General features: G+C 41.1%; 1 protein-coding gene across 1 annotated transcript in view; it reads left to right on the plus strand.

The window, feature by feature from the left end:
• Positions 1 to 17,720, plus strand: part of LOC134662339 (DENN domain-containing protein 5B) — a 65,099-nt gene that overhangs the window by 32,177 nt on the left and 15,202 nt on the right. Inside the window, exons 13-16 of the mRNA XM_063518529.1 lie at positions 13,845 to 14,001; positions 15,191 to 15,458; positions 16,208 to 16,243; positions 17,155 to 17,353. Coding sequence (XP_063374599.1) covers positions 13,845 to 14,001; positions 15,191 to 15,458; positions 16,208 to 16,243; positions 17,155 to 17,353 — 660 coding nt within the window. The remainder of the gene's footprint in view (positions 1 to 13,844; positions 14,002 to 15,190; positions 15,459 to 16,207; positions 16,244 to 17,154; positions 17,354 to 17,720) is intronic.

The following is a 17,720-nucleotide window of genomic DNA, read 5'->3' on the forward strand; positions in this document are numbered from 1 at the left end:
GTTAGCGGGGAGGGAAGAACTAGCGGGCGTGGTTTACGAAGCGCCAGACGCGGCTGCAGTAGGCCCTTAATGGACCTATGCCTTCACTTGATATGGCCATTTCAACTTTTAAAAAGTTTGGCACTCGATAAATAATGGATTTTGTACGCAACATTGCAGTCCCGAAATCCAGACTGCAACGTTTTTTACTTTTTAATTTTTTGACTGACCATAAACTACGCACTTCGCGACCTATTTTTTAATCGGCCACGTCGACTTTGCCGTCCATTTTTGAGAAAAGTTTGTTACTGAGTACCCGAATTTGTTAACCGTAAACATATAACAAAATTGTGTCATCGTAAGTTAGGTAGCGTTTCGGTTCCCTTTTTTTACGTTTTTTACGTTTAACAGTAATTCGTTACATGCAACAGTAATGTGAAACTTACCGCGTCCAACACGACAAATCCGACCCGCGGAGCGTATCGACCTCGACGTCCGGAACGATTTTGAATAGCGAAGCATCGAAACGATACGCGGCGGAGCGTCAGCTACGGCCGTAAGGAAGGTGTGTCTCGTCTAGACATGGGTAACTCAGGAGTGATAGATAAAAAAAAGCGGCCAAGTGCGAGTCGGACTCGCCCATGAAGGGTTCCGTATTTAGGCGATTTATGACGTATTAAAAAAAACTACTTACTAGATCTCGTTCAAACCAATTTTCGGTGGAAGTTTACATGGTAATGTACATCGTATATTTTTTTTAGTTTTATCATTCTCTTATTTTAGAAGTTACGGGGGGGGGGGGACACACATTTTACCACTTTGGAAGTGTCTCTCGCGCAAACTATTCAGTTTAGAAAAAAATGATATTAGAAACCTCAATATCATTTTTGAAGACCTATCCATAGATACCCCACACGTATGGGTTTGATGAAAAAAAAATTTTTGAGTTTCAGTTCGAAGTATGGGGAACCCCAAAAATTTATTGTTTTTTTTCTATTTTTGTCTGAAAATCTTAATGCGGTTCACAGAATACATCTACTTACCAAGTTTCAACAGTATAGTTCTTATAGTTTCGGAGAAAAGTGGCTGTGACATACGGACGGACAGACAGACGGACAGACGGACAGACAGACAGACATGACGAATCTATAAGGGTTCCGTTTTTTGCCATTTGGCTACGGAACCCTAAAAAGATATATATCTTTCTCGTTTCATGAATCACTCTTCTGGTCTTTACGAATCCGAATGTATCAGTATATCCGTACGTCTCACTTCCTCGGCGACGATTTATGAAAGCGATAAGCGATGTCTCAGTCGCGCGACTCGCGCGTCGACCGAAGTAACACGAACGAGCGACAGCGTTCGTTCGGGCGGATTCGGAGTTTCGGACGCGTCATTCGCTTCGCTATTCCGCGGGAACGAGAAGTCTCTCTCTCTCTCATTCATAAGATGACGCAAAGTCAGCAAGTGCCGATACAGTTGTGAGCGCGGGCAACTGATACGCACGGATATAAAGATATAAAAGAGTGATACATATCCCAGTGATAAAAAGATATATATCAATCTTTTCCCTCTACTGACACATTTCGCCCATGTCTAGTAGACATGGGTATAGCCTGACCAGTAATATATGATAATTGTCAAGAGGGCGCTGTTATTCTCATGTATAGGGTGACAATTCAGTGTAGTATGAAAAAATTAGTTCCAGTGAAATTCCGCAACATGGCGCACCCTCAATAGATCCTGGTTCACCTATAACTCCGGACTGATAGATGAAAAAGATATATATCTTTCTCGTTTCATGAATCACTCTTCTTGTCTTTACGAATCCGAATGTATCAGTATATCCGTACGTCTCACTCCCTCGGCGACGATTTATGAAAGCGATAAGCGAAGTCTCGGTCGCGCATCGACCGAAGTAACACGAACGAGCGACAGCGGTCGTTCGGACGGATTCGGACGCGTCATTATAATTAACTATTCTCTCTCTCTCTCTCATGACTCTAAGTCAGCAAGTGCCGATGTTGCGAGCGGGGCGACTGTTACACACGGATATAAAGATATAAAAGTATACATATCCCAGTGATAAAAAGATATATATCAATCTTTTCCCTCTACACATTTCGCCCATGTCTAGTCTCGTCGGGTAAGATCGGGCCGTGGTGTTGTTGCAGGCGCCGCTCGGGCGCGGCGCGCGGCTACAGCGTGTGGGCGGGGGAGGGACAGGGACGGGCGCAGGGCGCGGGAGCGGGACAGCAGCCGGGGCACGAGGCGCGCGCGCCGGCCGAGCGCCTGCCGCACCGCGCCGCATACTACCGCGCCTTCCCCGCGCGCCTCGACGTCGCCGCGCTTGCGCCGCCGCCCGCCGCCAGCAGGTGCCCGCACGGCCTCTAGCGCGTCCCGTCTCCCTCTTCCGACCGAGATATCCTATGCTCCGTCCCGCCTCCCGTGTTTACCACGTTTTGAGTTTCTTTGTGTTGAGCGGGAAAGGCGAGGCCGTCAGTGTTGCCCTCCGGCGCGTGTTGAAATCCGTTTCGAATGAAAACTGTCGGGGGTCGTCCGCCCCGGCGGCTCCCGGCCCCCCTCTGTAGACTCGATTATATAGTTTGTAGCTTTCTAATAGACCCCGAAGGCTAATCCTATTGTCTATTGTTAAGAAAAACCGCTCGTGCCACGTGCCACAACCACCTGCATAAAAAATCGGTACTTCGGTTACTGAGCGCCGGCGAGTCGGACGCTACAGAACCAGTCTAAAATGTGTCATCGAGATGCGTAACAAAAGCGCGTTATCGGAGAGCGCACCTACACTGGTTTTTTGAGCGTTGGACTAGCCCGCGCTAAGGTGCCAAATAGAATAATTAGGACCCTTTTTTGCAGGTAAGTAGCACGTGCGGTTTTACTGAACAATAGACAATAGGATAAGCCTTCGGGGTCTACTAGAAAGCTACAAACTATACCCGAGTGGATCGATTGTTCGCGCTCGCTCCGAGCGTCCGAGCGACCTATCCGAGAAAATGTTCCCACCGGGCGAACCCGATGCTGCGGAGCGAAGGGTTTTTTTAATCAGAATTTGTAGTCGTAGTATCTTGAGTGTTTCATAAAAGGTTCCTCGTCACACTTGGGAGGGAATAAACACATATTGAAAAATGGGATATCGATCCACCCTTTAGAGGGCAAAGATCCATTCTTAATAGAATACCACGATTGAATATTATTCGATGACGTTAATTTTATACCAAAATTAACCTTAACAAAACACCTCGCTTCACATGAGTAGAACTTATAATAAACACCGTTCCTTTCCCTAGAGAAACGACTATTTCCTATATTTATGGCTGTCGAAAATCGTGCTTCGCAAGGAAATGTGATGAGATGAAAACTTTCACATTTACCTATGACTTGACTCTACGTGTGATCCGTTGTAACGTTACATATTTCTAAGCTGTACCTGGTTGGGCAATATTGGCGAGCTTTGTCTTGAAACGTTTGTTCTGTTCCGGTTTTTTCGTTCCAAGCTGAGCGCCTATCCAAGATGACAAAGGTAAGGTACCTCGACACACGCCAAACGAAAAGAAGTGACTATTCATTCCCATACGTTATAGTTTGTAGCTTTCTAATAGACCCCGAAGGCTAATCCTATTGTCTATTGTTAAGAAAAACCGCTCGTGCCACGTGCCACAACCACCTGCATAAAAAATCGGTACTTCGGTTACTGAGTGCCGGCGAGTCGAACGCTACAGAACCAGTCTAAAATGTGTCATCGAGATGCGTAACAAAGGCGCGTTATCGGAGAGCGCACCTACACTGGTTTTTTGAGCGTTGGACTAGCCCGCGCTCAGGTGCCAAATAGAATAATTAGGACCCTTTTTTGCAGGTAAGTAGCGCGTGCGGTTTTACTGAACAATAGACAATAGGATAAGCCTTCGGGGTCTACTAGAAAGCTACAAACTATACTTATGTTTCGATTGGCGTTTTCTATCAACGATTGTCATCTTGGCTAGGCTGTCATGCAACTTTCAATCGTGGTTATGGATTGTAAGGGTACCTACCTATTGCCTCCGCATTCTCGCTCGTGGCTCGCGGGCCATAGCATCGTGTCCACGCCTGCATGCATACCGCCGCACACCGAGATAACAGTAACTAATTATCATTATACAAAATAAATACTATAGATACTAATCAATTAACCTGAAAAAACTGTACTCCAGTATATCATTTTACGGTTAAACTCACGTGGAGGCGTGACTAACAGTGACTGCGCGCGACATACCTAATTATTTCGCTCCCTTAGTGAGTGAATAAGTGAGTGTAAAACCGTAAAATTATATACCTAGTGTTAAACATGCCTCACAAAAAAAAACAAATACTATTATGTATTTACCATTGTCTGTATGTATATTTATTAACATAATAATATTAACCTAGTACTAGATCTAAGATCCCGTTTTCTAAGGGGACCTTGCATTTTGGAGACAAAGCAAACCGCTTGGAACAGGTGTTCCTGGGGGTGATCTGAGCTAATTTCGCCCGGTTGCCGTGAGGTCCCCCCCAGCAGGTGGGCAGGGGAGGGGGGGGAAAAGTGCCTCCGGCGCGCCTCACTCTAAATTTTATATCTGCATACATCTAGAAACTATATCAAGTTTGGTGTCTTTTTCGTATAATTTGAGGATGGAGAATTCATTTCTGTGACTAAACTTTCACTCACCCATACAAAAAAATCGAGAAATTCAAAATTCAAAAAAAATCTTTACACTTTTTTTTTTTGAAAATCCTCTACATAATTAAAACTATGAGGATCTGCTCTAAAAAAAAATACATGTGAATAGCCCAGTTATTCTACTATATAGAATAATAAACTTATCAACCATTTTTAACTAATAATTGTATTTAAAAAAATGTTTTGTGTCGCACGGCGGACCGTGCTGAAGTAGGTATACCTACACGCATTTAGTTTAGACACGCATTTACTTCAAAACATTATTCAGCATAACGCAAGTAGGTACAGAAAGTAAATATTTAAAACAATAAAGGAATTTACAATAAGTACGATATAACTGAATATTGGATTATCCTATGCAGAATGAGTTGTCTACCTACTGGATAGTTTCACGACAGATCAATTTTTTATTTAGTTATTGTGACCTTTTATCTTCTACGTCTTTTGAGATACTTATCTATGTATACATAAAAATTATACTAAATTTGCGTGTAGTGTAGGTATCTAAACGGAGGTGAATGCGGTGCAGTGCAGCGGCGCTCGCGCTCAGGGACCGTTGGTATTAGTTCCCACTTCCGTTAACTTGAATCTTTTCCGCCGTCTCACTATCTGAAGGTTGTCTGGAAGAGATCGCTATTTAGCGATAAGTCCGCCTGTTGTTACCTACATTTTTGTACCTGTTCATACTTTTGTAACATTTCTTTTGTAGTGTGCAATAAAGCATTTTATTATTATTCACTTTATTTATCTTTCATCTTAAGTTAGGTTTTTTATAATATGAATATAAAAGTAAAATATAAAAACACTTACAAAACAATAAAAAATACATATAAACACATTATAAAAAACCTAACCTAGGGTGCCGCCAGCAGCGGGGCAAGGCCCAAGCTGCCGGTGGTCAGGGCCGCAGAGAGAGGAACTGGCGGACTATCCGCGCCGTTTCCAAGATCACCACCTTCTGCATCTGGCGCCTTCTGGCCCTTGATCCAACCACCTAGCGAGAGTCTCTCAAGATGTTGGTCGTGACTCTTCGCTATTAGACCGTTCACTGAAACGACTATCGGGACAATGATCGTCGAATCAACATCCCACATGGCGGTTATCTCGTGAGCCAAGTACTTACTGGACTTGTCCTTCTCGGCCTTCACGAGATTCTCATCATGGGGGATGGTGATGTCAACGAGCACGGCCCGACATTGCGATCGATCTATTATCACAATGTCAGGCTTATTGGCTACAATAGTCCTGTCAGTGATGATAGATCGATCCCAATAGAGCGTGGCACGACCATTCTCGACAACAGGCGCAGGTAAATACTTGTAGTACGGTACTTCGCGGTCCACAAGACCATATAGAAGAGCAAGTTGCTGGTGAATAATCCTGGCTACGAGCTTGCACAGATTATGTCTGTGCAAGTACTCCCCGTTAGCAAGATGAGAACAACCGGAAATGATATGCCTGAGTGACTCTCCGGGACGGCGGCATGCCCCACAAATGTCGACCGTACCGTCCTTCAGGATATATTTCCGATAGTTGTTCGTCATCATTACTTCGTCCGCAATTGCACAGGCAAAACCGTAACCAGTTCACCGACCCGAGCAGGTCCACATCGGGTCCCGTGAGGGCCTTGTAGAACCGCCCGTGTAGCACCTTACTCTCCCATGCCGCCTTGCGATCCGCAGTACTTAGTACCACAGGTTTGCGCCAGTTCTCGTTTGCCAAGGAGAGCGGCGTGAGGTTCCTGTCTACTGCCACCACAACACGATGCATCCCACACTCGTTGTTAAGGAAATAATTCCTGAGATTGTACACCTGGCGGTTGTGGAGATCCTTAGCGTTTAGGAAGCCTCGGCCTCCACACTTCCGTGGGATGTACAATCTCATAACTGACGAGCGTGGGTGTAGCATGCGATGCATGGTGAGCAGTGATCGGACCCTCCGATCTAGGGCGTCCAGTTCGGTCTGAGTCCACCTTAGTATGCCAAAGGAGTATGTGAGTAGGGGCATTACCCAGGCGTTGAAGGCACGCACTTTGTTGCCTCCTGACAAAAGACTGTTAAGGACTTTTGTGAGCCGACTGAAAAAGCGCTCCTTCACCGACCGTCTAATACCCTCGTCCTCAATACCCAGAAACTGTGACATACCAAGGTATTTATAGGTTTCTGATTCAGAGATAGATCTGAAAGCCATTGTCTCAGAGAGTTGTAAATTTGTTGAATTTACAACCCTCCCCCGCTCTACATGTATAACCGCACATTTATCGACACCAAACTCCATGTTGATGGCACTACTGAAGACTTCGGTAGTTTTCAGTAGGTCCAACAAGTCTTGGCTATTTTGTGCAAATAATTTGAGGTCATCCATGTACAAAAGGTGAAAATGACTTCACCCTTCATTCATTCCCTCACCGAAGCCGGCAACCTAGTCCCAAATCTTTCAGCAGGGTGAGGTTCATGAGGAGATTCAGAGCTAGGCAGAACCACAGGGGACTCAGACTATCACCCTGAAAGATTCCTCGCTCAATCCTTATAAAATCCTGCGGGCCAGAGCGGTCATCCCCGCCTCCTGGTTGACGAAGGACTGTGGTCCACTGCCTCATACACGCGCTTAGGAAGGCTCTCAAAGCTGCATCAACTTTATACAGCTCTAAGTCCCTCCCCAGCCATGAATGAGGCACCGAATCATAGGCCTTCTTATAGTCAATCCAAGCGGCTGAGAGGGCCCCCTTGTTCCGCCGGATTTGTTGGCATATGGTCATGTCTATGAGGAGGAGCTCTTTAGTACCACGGGACCCAACCCTACATCCATTTTGAGCGGAAGCCAAAATATTGTTTGCGACAATGTGCGCATTGATTTTTGCTCTCAAAATGGATGTAAGGAGCTTGTAGAGTGTAGGCAAGCATGTGATGGGTCTGTAATTTTTTGCTTCCGTGGTACTACCGGACTTGAAGAGCAGGAAGGTGACACCAGTTGTTAAGGAAGGTGGGAGAGAACCAAGCTCGAGGGCTTGTTGGAATTGTGCTGCCACTTATTATTATTATTTATATATTTCATTTATATTTGCATATATATCACGTCCAGAAGTAATATATTAATGTAATCTACAAAAAGAAGCATAATAACTTATAAGAAACCATCAAAACATACTTAAAAATCCTAAAAGCTGCATACTGCTCTTACAATGCAGGTACGCCGCGCGACATAAATATTTTTTTTACAGAGTTATAAAAGAAAAATGATTGAGAAGTTTACTATTCTATATATAAGGATAACTAGGCTATTGACAGGTATTTTTTTTGTAGAGCAAATCCTCGTAGTTTTAATTTTGTAGAGGATTTTCAAAAAAAAAAGTGTAAAGATTTTTTTTGAATTTTGAATTTCTCGATTTTTTTGTATGGGTGAGTGAAAGTTTAGTCACAGAAATGAATTCTCCATCCTCGAATTATACGAAAAAGACACCAAACTTGATATAGTTGCTAGATGTATGCAGATATAAAATTTAGAGTGATGCGCGCCGGAGGCACTTTTGCCCCCCCTCCCCTGCCCACCTGCTGGGGGGGACCTCTCGGCAACCGGGGTAAATCAGCTCAGATCACCCCCAGGAACACCTGTTCCAAGCGGTTTGCTTTGTCTCCAAAATGCAAGGTGGTGGACCTTAGATCTCTTGCTAACCTAGTTCATCTAACGTATAATCACTGAGCGATATGTTTGATGAATGACCGTAAAGTTGCTCATTCTCATTGGCGTCAAATATGTTGCTCCTTATAGTGTCTAAAACGTGAGTTCACCCTGGTTGATATTATTATATTAGTACATAGTTAACAAATTTAAATTTAATTACATAAGGTAATTGTTAACTCGGTGCGCAATTAGGTACTAATACCTACTCATTGATCTCTAGTAGTCTTAAAAAGACTAAGGAGCATTACCTATTATGTAAATCAACCCCGAGGCTCGGATACCGGTTAGTTTTTCAAACAATTACCTACATTTTATATGACCTACAACTTTTATTTCGATTTCGTTCTAGAAACTTATCGGTTTTTGAAGTATAGGTTTTTATTTTTACTGATTAACCGGTTAAAACCGATTAAATTCCGTTAATATCATGAAACGTTATCGTTGTCCAAGACAGTAGGCAGGTAAGCCTAGTTCGGAGCTTAACCGGTATACAATAAACCGGTTCCGAGCCTTGGTCGACCCGCTTTCCTTGGCAGCATATGATTTCATTGAATTGGATGTTGTGGTTAGTGATCTTTTTTATTAGAATAATTAGCACTACCGTGTAGTGTGTAAATGTAGAAACAATAATGTTTCCAGAACAAAATGTATATTATTAAAGCTGTTGAATCTCCTAGATTTTTTTCTTTGTAATTATGTAATAAGCAGACGATTTATTATACTTAAGTGCCTCTAAGGTATGTACGAGGGGTGTTCAAAATATTCTCGGTATGAGAATGAAAACAAACAAGTACGAAAAGTTTGATATTTTTATTTTTCAATATACTCCCCCCCTATGTTCATACACTTAAAAGATCGATCAATTATTTTTTTTAATCCTTCATAAAAATATTTTTTATCTTTGGTGTAAAAATGCTCCTCCACTGCCGCCTTCAATGCTTCATCATCGGAAAATTTATTTCCACGCAGATCCTTTTTAAGATTGGGGAACAAAAAGAAGTCGCTGGGGGCTAAGTCCGGACTATACGGTGGGTGAGTAACAGTTTCAAACCCACATTCAACAATAGCTGCCTTGGCAATATGAGCAGTATGGACGGGGGCGTTGTCATGCAGAAGCATAACACCTTTGGTTAACTTTCCTCGCCTCTTTTCTTTGATTGCATCCTTTAATTGACGTAGAATGTTAGCGTAGTACTGTCCTGTGATATTTACACCTTTTTCTTTATAATCGATCAGTAATACTCCTTCACAATCCCAAAATATCGTGGCCATGACCTTGCCAGCTGAAGGGATGACCTTGAACTTCTTGGGATGAGCTGAACCCTTAATGTGCCACTGCATGGACTCTTGTTTACTCTCTGGGTCATAATGATGAACCCAGGTTTCATCTCCAGTAACTATTCTTTGCAGCACCTCATCAGGATTTTCACCGCACAGGTCAATAAAATCGGAAGAACAAGCTACACGCATGTCTTTTTGAAGCCGAGTCAGCATTCGCGGAACCCATCTTGCACTTACTTTTGACATATTAAGATGGTCATGGATAATATCATGTACGGTACCAATAGAGAGATTGGTTACTTGTGCTATAGATTTTACCTTCACTCGACCATCTTCCAATATAAGTTTTTCCACTTTATCAATATTTTCTTGTGAAGTAGCTACTACAGGCCGGCCAAGTCTAGGGTCGTCTTCAACACTCTCCCTTCCACGTTTAAACTCGCTTGACCACTTTTGAATGGTAGATAAAGAAGGAGCAGACTCGCGGTAAACACAATCCATTTCCTCTTTTATGGTTTTTTGATTTTTACCCTGTTTTGTCAAGAATTTTATCACGCATCGATGTTCTAATTTAGTTAACATTGTCAATTCCCACATGATGTTCATGTTTGTTCAGCAATTGCAGAAAAACAAAAGAACATCTCGGTTCGAATTATACTTTTTTTTTAATGTCAATGAATAAACCTTAGCGGCCAGTAACGAAAGAAATTTTAGAAGAGGTTGTAAGATATCAATACCGAGAATATTTTGAACGCCCCTCGTATATCTATATCCAATTCTTCCATATTATTGTGAAAGTTGAATTTGCTTGTAGGGTACAAGCAAATTCAACTTTCACAACAGTAGAAATACTAAAAAGTTATTTTGATAGCTGGTCAGCATGTTATCTAGACTTGCACGTGTCTGATATTTGACTCAAGGCTTCAAGGCAGCTAAATGCACTTCATCATGTACTTGATGTAGTGTACAAATATAGTACATAATTATTTTCCATCGTATTTTCACGGAAATGTACGAACGTGTCTTGCTATTTCAGTCAGTCTCGGTACAAAAAGTACTGAGGTTGACTGAAGTAGCGTAGCGTAAGTAGCCTTTAAAAGGCAACTATAAAATAAATACATATAAATCGTATACGTAAGATGTCAAGCAATAGTGAGGATAAACGCGCAAAACTCACCACAGATGTCGCTTAAATTATTTAGATTACCAGCTTCCGTTAGTTCGAATTCCAGGTTTCAAATTTTAAATATGTCATATAGACCATTTAATTTTTATGGAGTTGATAACTTACATACAACAAGAAGAAAATTAGTTATTTGTACAACAAGTGATCAAAGTTTGATATTTCTTCGAGTGCTTATTTTGAGTCTCGTGCAAGCGAAAGATTCTATACTAATAAATAATTTAGAATCTTGAGCGTAGTAAGGGTATGGGTCCCTTACTACGCTCACGAGATATAAATAACTTTGATCTCGTGTAGTTCATAAAACTTTTCGCCTCAGCAGTGAGAACATATTAGAGAACCCGAAAAATGTATTCCTTCTTCATCACTTACCTATTCACTCATGTTTTCTTAAGATATACCAACAATTAAGTTTTCACCTCAGCAGCTCGAATAAGGGTACTTTGCTACTTAAAAACAGTGAGCAATATCGCATTTTGCTCATTTTGTCTCACTCAGTGAGCAAAATGCGATTTTGCTCACTGTTTTTAAGTAGCAAAGTTGTTCAACCCTTGTTCGAGCTGCTGAGGTGAAAAATATATTTTATAATTTTACTCAATTTGTATCTTTGTTTTGCGAATTTAAGTTAAACACATAAAGGTGGACTACAGAAGTTGGTACTATTTCTAGCGCTTTATGTAGTGAGCAATTGGAAATATTTAATTCCATTATGGCCCTTACTATGCCGACTATGCGGCGTAATTTTGTAGTAAGTTTGCGTTTGGTAATCATAGCAAATCAAATGTATACCACTGTCTTAGCTGGTTCAATGTACTCAAATTAAAGCTATTTTAACACCAGGAGTGCTTATGAAAATTTTGCGCATCTATCAATTCTATTGTTTTATTGAGTTATTTATCGGTATAATTTGTTGTATGTTTGTCTGATGTGATAATTGCTTTTATAGTGATTGCAAGTGCATGCGACTGCGACGTAACGTATGGCCTGCTCAGTAGGCCTAGCACAGGAGCGGCGCGACAGTTTCTCTCCCGCGAGATATACTAATACTAACCATCTTTATACGAGATACTGTCGCACCGCTTCTGTGCTAGGCCTACAGTTAGATATACCCTCAAGCTCAGATCAGATTTATACGAATCGTTAACCACTTACTCATTTAATGAATTTATTTAACTGCAATGTCGGGTGTTAACCGAATTTAAAATAATGCAATCAATGCTTTACGTTTTGATATTATTTGAAATGTAAGATATTTAAGTTATGTAGGTACTTAGTTATTTATACACATTTGGTTTGTGTGGTGTGATAATTTATTGACACCTATAATACCTATATCCAACGCATGTGTTGTGTAGACATTGTACCTAGTGGGGGCTGTAGTCGTAGCAATGTATAGGCTCTTTATGTATAGGTCCCGAGTGGCATGTTAGCTCCTTGGGATAAACCATTGAGAAATGAGAAAGCTGAATATTTTTGGGCTTAAATCTTATTACAAATAAGTTTTCGCAAAGCTCGCTAAAACTTATTGTAATTGGATTTTTGACCTATGTATCAATACATAGATAAAAATGGACAACTAACTTGTGCTAATCTTATGCCGTACCTAACCACGCAGTAAACCAATTCAATGTGTATGGCCTCCTAAGGCTCACGGTCCTAGCTCAGTCAAGTGTAAAAATATGGGTGCACACAAGTCAACGATTTAAGAACTATTGGACATATTTTTGGAAGTTATATGCACCCGTATTTTTACTCTTGGCTATACTTATTCAGTTAGATGAAAATTAAATCATATTCAAATAGAACAAGAGTTGCATTTGTTTTGTTTCGTTCATTTTTCAGACGAAACAAAATCAACTCTATACGCCTACACTATAGGTTCAAACTTCAGTAACAAATTTTGGATTTGCCATGTGCATGGCTGGGCCTTAGTGTAAGGCCTGAGTGGACGCTCGAAGTGGAGCGTTCGGCGGGGCGTGCAGCGTGGCGTCGGGCTCACAATTTATATTATAGCAGGTAATTTGAGCAGCGTGCACTAAGGCCGCTCCTATACGCTTGCATTTGTTTAACATGCACGCCGCACGCCCCGCCCCGCTGCACGCCCAACATGAGCGTCCACTCAGGCCTTACACTTCGGAGGAGATACAAGATCAAGTTTGATATCATTTTATTGTATAATGACGTGGAGTTTATTAACGGCATTGCCTAAAACAAAAATGCAAGATTGCTGCTACTACCTACAGCCCTCGCAAGTTTGTCATGTGATTTTATAGTGATACCCTCTTATCTCATTTGTATTTTGTGCAATTACGTTACTGGTAACGTAAATACATAAATATATTTTCGTTCATTATTTGCCTATTCTTTATAAATGTTTCTACAGTGTGTATTTTTAATACAAATGCTAATTGAAACGATGCGAAAGTATATTACTATGAAACTATTTGAAATAATAAGGAAAATAGGTAGTTTTCTTTTTTTACAAAACATGTGAAAGTTAATTCGTTTGGGCGTATACTAACTACTCTTAGAATATGTGGTCGTATTAAAATACACGCTGTATTTTATTAGTTAGACAGGTAGGGCGTATGCGTTTATCGTTATCGATAAAATACTTGTCGCTCCCAGACACGATGAGCGAATAACAAATGCTTTATCCACTGCGATAAACGTGAATATGAACATGATGATTTCTTGAATTCCTCATAAATTAGCTTTAAGCCAAGTTTATAATATTAACAAATCTATAAGGCATAACGGAAAAGGTTTATCTGTTTACAGATTTCGACATTTATGGGCATACCTTGTAATATGAAATAAATTTTGTTTAAATATGTTTTTGTGTATTTTAGTATTTTATGTACCTTTTCCTCAGTAGTAGATGTCCTAGACTAGTACTCCAAAATCACAGCAATTTGCTTTATGCTTCATGTGCTTGCTTCAACGTTGATCATTTATAACAATCCTTAAATTTTAAAAGAAATCAATAATCTCATATTCCAGAACGAATAGTTTGAAACGCATAAAGAATGCAAAGTGGCAAGTGAAGGATTGCGAGCCAGAACTGTTGCTCGGGGACATCGGTAGGAAGCTATCCACCGAGGTCACGAGCGCCGCTATATCTCAAAACCACAAAGCTTTCGTCGACAAACTTTTAAAGGTACGAATTTCACATGCAAGGCTCGGAACCGGTTTTTTCTTCATACAAAAAATACCGGTATTATTTCGTTCTTTTTCGTTCTTTGGTTTATTATTTCATTTTAATGGGAAAATCTAATAATACGAAGGTGTTACCTAAATACATGATTCAGTCCTACGTAAAGAGCATAAAATAATTATAAGTAATGGGCTATTTTGGATTTTACAAAAAAACCGGTTCCGAGCCCTGTTCACATGATACTTAATAATCGATTGGTCGCTTCTCGAAGGCGACAATCGCTTCGCTTCAAATGTATGTCGCCTTTGTATGCCTTTATGTGTGTGTGTGTAAACTGTCTATAATATTTTATCCGTTAGACGATCCTCTAGCCGCATTTTATATTTTTTCTACTCCCGTACTTTTATTTGTCATTTAAAGGGTTGTGCATACACCTTTAAAACCCTACCTTATAGTTGTCAAGACAAGTCTTTAGTCTATTCCCCAAAAAAGAATTTGTGCATACACGCACTATCTTTTTGGTGATTTTACGATACTTCGTGTAACCACTTAAAAAATATTGAATGAAATACAGTGTTGCCAACCTTAATTTAAATGTCATCTCTGACAAATAAGTGAACCATACCATAGACATGTTTTTTTTTTAAATTTCATTCATTCATTCACTCTTCCCGCTAGTACCCTCCAATTTTGCTACTTCTTGAATTAAAAATATTTGTTAAATTTACAATTATATTTCAAAGTAAGTGCTTGGTTGTAGAAAAAGTATTGTATGCAACGTTGTTTAACTGAGTCAAAAAATACTCGTGGCGTCTTTATTAACAATTTTCGGCTTCGCCTCAAATTGTTACTCACGCCACTCGCCTTTTTTGACCTCTCTTAAACAACGGTTGCATAAAATACTATTAACGGATCAAAATTCCATTTGGCTTGGCAAGTTTTAATTTTACCTACCTCTCGCCTCGAATAATGGTCCTTATGACAGTTCATTTTTTTACGGAGTAGCTGTCACGTAAAAGTAATAGAAATACCTACGGTAAAACGTATTTCTTTAATGGAGAGATAGCAACCAAAAGGTACTGTCATAGGGGCCATCATTCGACGCGTGAGGTATTTGTGGATGGGTAATAAAAGCGATGTTAAACATCAACAAATAGCAAGTACCTTACTCTGAAACGCTCCTTGTAAACAGGAATGCAAAAGCAAGACAAAGCGTATGTTAGTAGAGAAAATGGGCACGGAAGAGACCGACCTCGGTCTCGGCAGCGAAGTGTCCGTCACGGGCGTGGAAGAAAGCACGATGATATCGTCGCTCTGCGACCTGCTGGAGCGGCTGTGGTCGCACGGCGTACAGCACAAGATGGGCAAGTCTGCGCTCTGGACGCACCTCACCAACTATCAGGAGTTGGAGCAGTGCAGTACCTCTACGAAGCCTATAGACCCTAACTGTCTTACGCCTGGTATGTTGAATATCTATTTTATCACTTGACAGACTGATCTACGTCACCCGGCGAGTTTGTAGCTTTCTAATAGACCCCGAAGGCTAATCCTATTGTCTATTGTTAAGAAAAACCGCCACGTGCCACAACCACCTGCATAAAAAATCGGTACTTCGGTTACTGAGTGCCGGCGAGTCGGACGCTACAGAACCAGTCTAAAATGTGTCATCGAGATGCGTAACAAAGGCACGTTATCGGGGAGCGCACCTACACTGGTTTTTTGAGCGTTGGACTAGCCCGCGCTCAGGTGCCAAATAGAATAATGAAGACCCTTCTTTGCAGGTAAGTAGCACGTGCGGTTTTACTGAACAATAGACAATAGGATAAGCCTTCGGGCTCTACTAGAAAGCTACAAACTATAACTATGAAACTTTTTCCATGCAATAAAATTTTGCGAACTCTTTAATGACCAACAGCTTGGTGCAACCGACCCTTTGTTAATGTCAATTATAAAAAAATCGTTTTGGACGGGTGTTCAAAATAAAGTTTCCTTTTTTAAATAGTAAAAATCTTCGCTACTCTAAACTCGGCTTTCTCTAAGAATTATGCACATTATTCCGAAACTCAGGTTAAATATAACTTTTACCACTGAAAATATTTTCACTTATAGGGGACTGGCTGGCAAATTATTTAGCTGTGGGTGGTTCGATTTTAATAAAACGTTTGTATATGTTGTGTAAGTAACTATTTTCCAAATGTTGAACATGCAGCTTTGGCGTGGTGTGTGTTACGGAAGCGCCTAGACTGTAAGTAATATTTAGTGGATGTGGATCTTCATAGGAAAAAGGTTTGCTTACGAAAAGCAAATACCCGACTGCTAACTGTAATTACATATTTTACATACCTATCATCAAATTTCCGAATGAGACGAATTTAACATCTAAAGTAAGATAATTACTTATTACGATACCTACATTGCCTACATATATTGCCTTTACCTATGGTCGCAGTCGGGTATTCATTATACTGAATCTGAAAGTACTTTTGTATTGGAAATGTTCCCGCTCGGGAATGTTTCCCATAGTAAATTGTGAACGGCACAACTCTTAGTCTAAATGTATATGAAGCGAAAATATCTAAACTTTGCCAAATGCCCCCACGATGTATCTTATTTATATTGTATCATTAATACTCGCCATATATGTATGTATGTACCTACACGACAATCACACTAGAAAACAAGCTTAGCGTCTGATGAAGCTTATAACACTATCACAAAATGATAAGGGAAATACAGCTTATATTATGTAATTTACGTACATTTTTAATATAGGTATTCACGTTACACACAGCAAGAGGCTATTCACGTAGACAAACGCAAAATATCCCCTCTCATCGAGACCTCTCTATAGATTAATAGAACATTATTGCGGAGGCCGGAAAATGGCAATTCGTGGATGAGATTCGATTTTGTTGGACGGACTAACAATAAGCCGAATCCACGAATCGCTAATATTGCTACTCCTGTCGAGGATAGTGCTTTTTTAACAAACATGCACAAATCAATACAGGAATGAAGTTCCCGTCCGTCGAAACGGTACAATGATGTAGATTTTTTTAAATTTGAGTTTGTCCATAATGAAAAACTTCCTGAACCATTTTTGAGACAAAAAGGTGACCATTTCCGAGCATATAGAAAAAAGTAATAAATTTTTAGATCTATCGTCAGTGGGGGCCGAGGTGGAGGCGCAGCAGCAGCAGCAGCCGGGCTCGCCAGGCGGGCGCTCCCGGGACAGCTCGCGCGGCGGGTCGCGGGACTCGTCGCGGGACCGGGACCGCGGGTCGCTCGAGCGCGGCCGCGCCCCGCCGCCCGGCCCGCTGCGCCCGCTGCCCGAGACGCTCACCTTCGATATGAGGTTTGGACTCACTGACAATCCAACCTCTAGACTGAGCTTAGGCCAATTCTTTCATGAAACCGATGCTGCCAAAAATACGGGGGTGCGGGGGGACGAGGTGAGCGAATCCCGTGCCGTGATTGGTCCGTTCAAAGACACGGACCAATCACGGCACGGGATTGACTCGAAGATGGAGTAACGCTACCGTATGTGTGGCAGAGGGGGTAGCGCGACTATGCTATGTCTAGAGGTTGGATTGTCTGTGTTTGGACTTTTCAATTCCTATACAGGGTGTAATCTAAAACGTGATACAAGATAATCAAACCTGTATCCTTTCATGATTTTGAACAACTTTTACTATGGGGTCAATTTTGTAATATTAAAAAAA

The sequence above is a fragment of the Cydia amplana genome, chromosome 3, assembly GCF_948474715.1.
Source record: "Cydia amplana chromosome 3, ilCydAmpl1.1, whole genome shotgun sequence".
In the NCBI taxonomy this organism is placed as follows: domain Eukaryota; kingdom Metazoa; phylum Arthropoda; class Insecta; order Lepidoptera; family Tortricidae; genus Cydia; species Cydia amplana.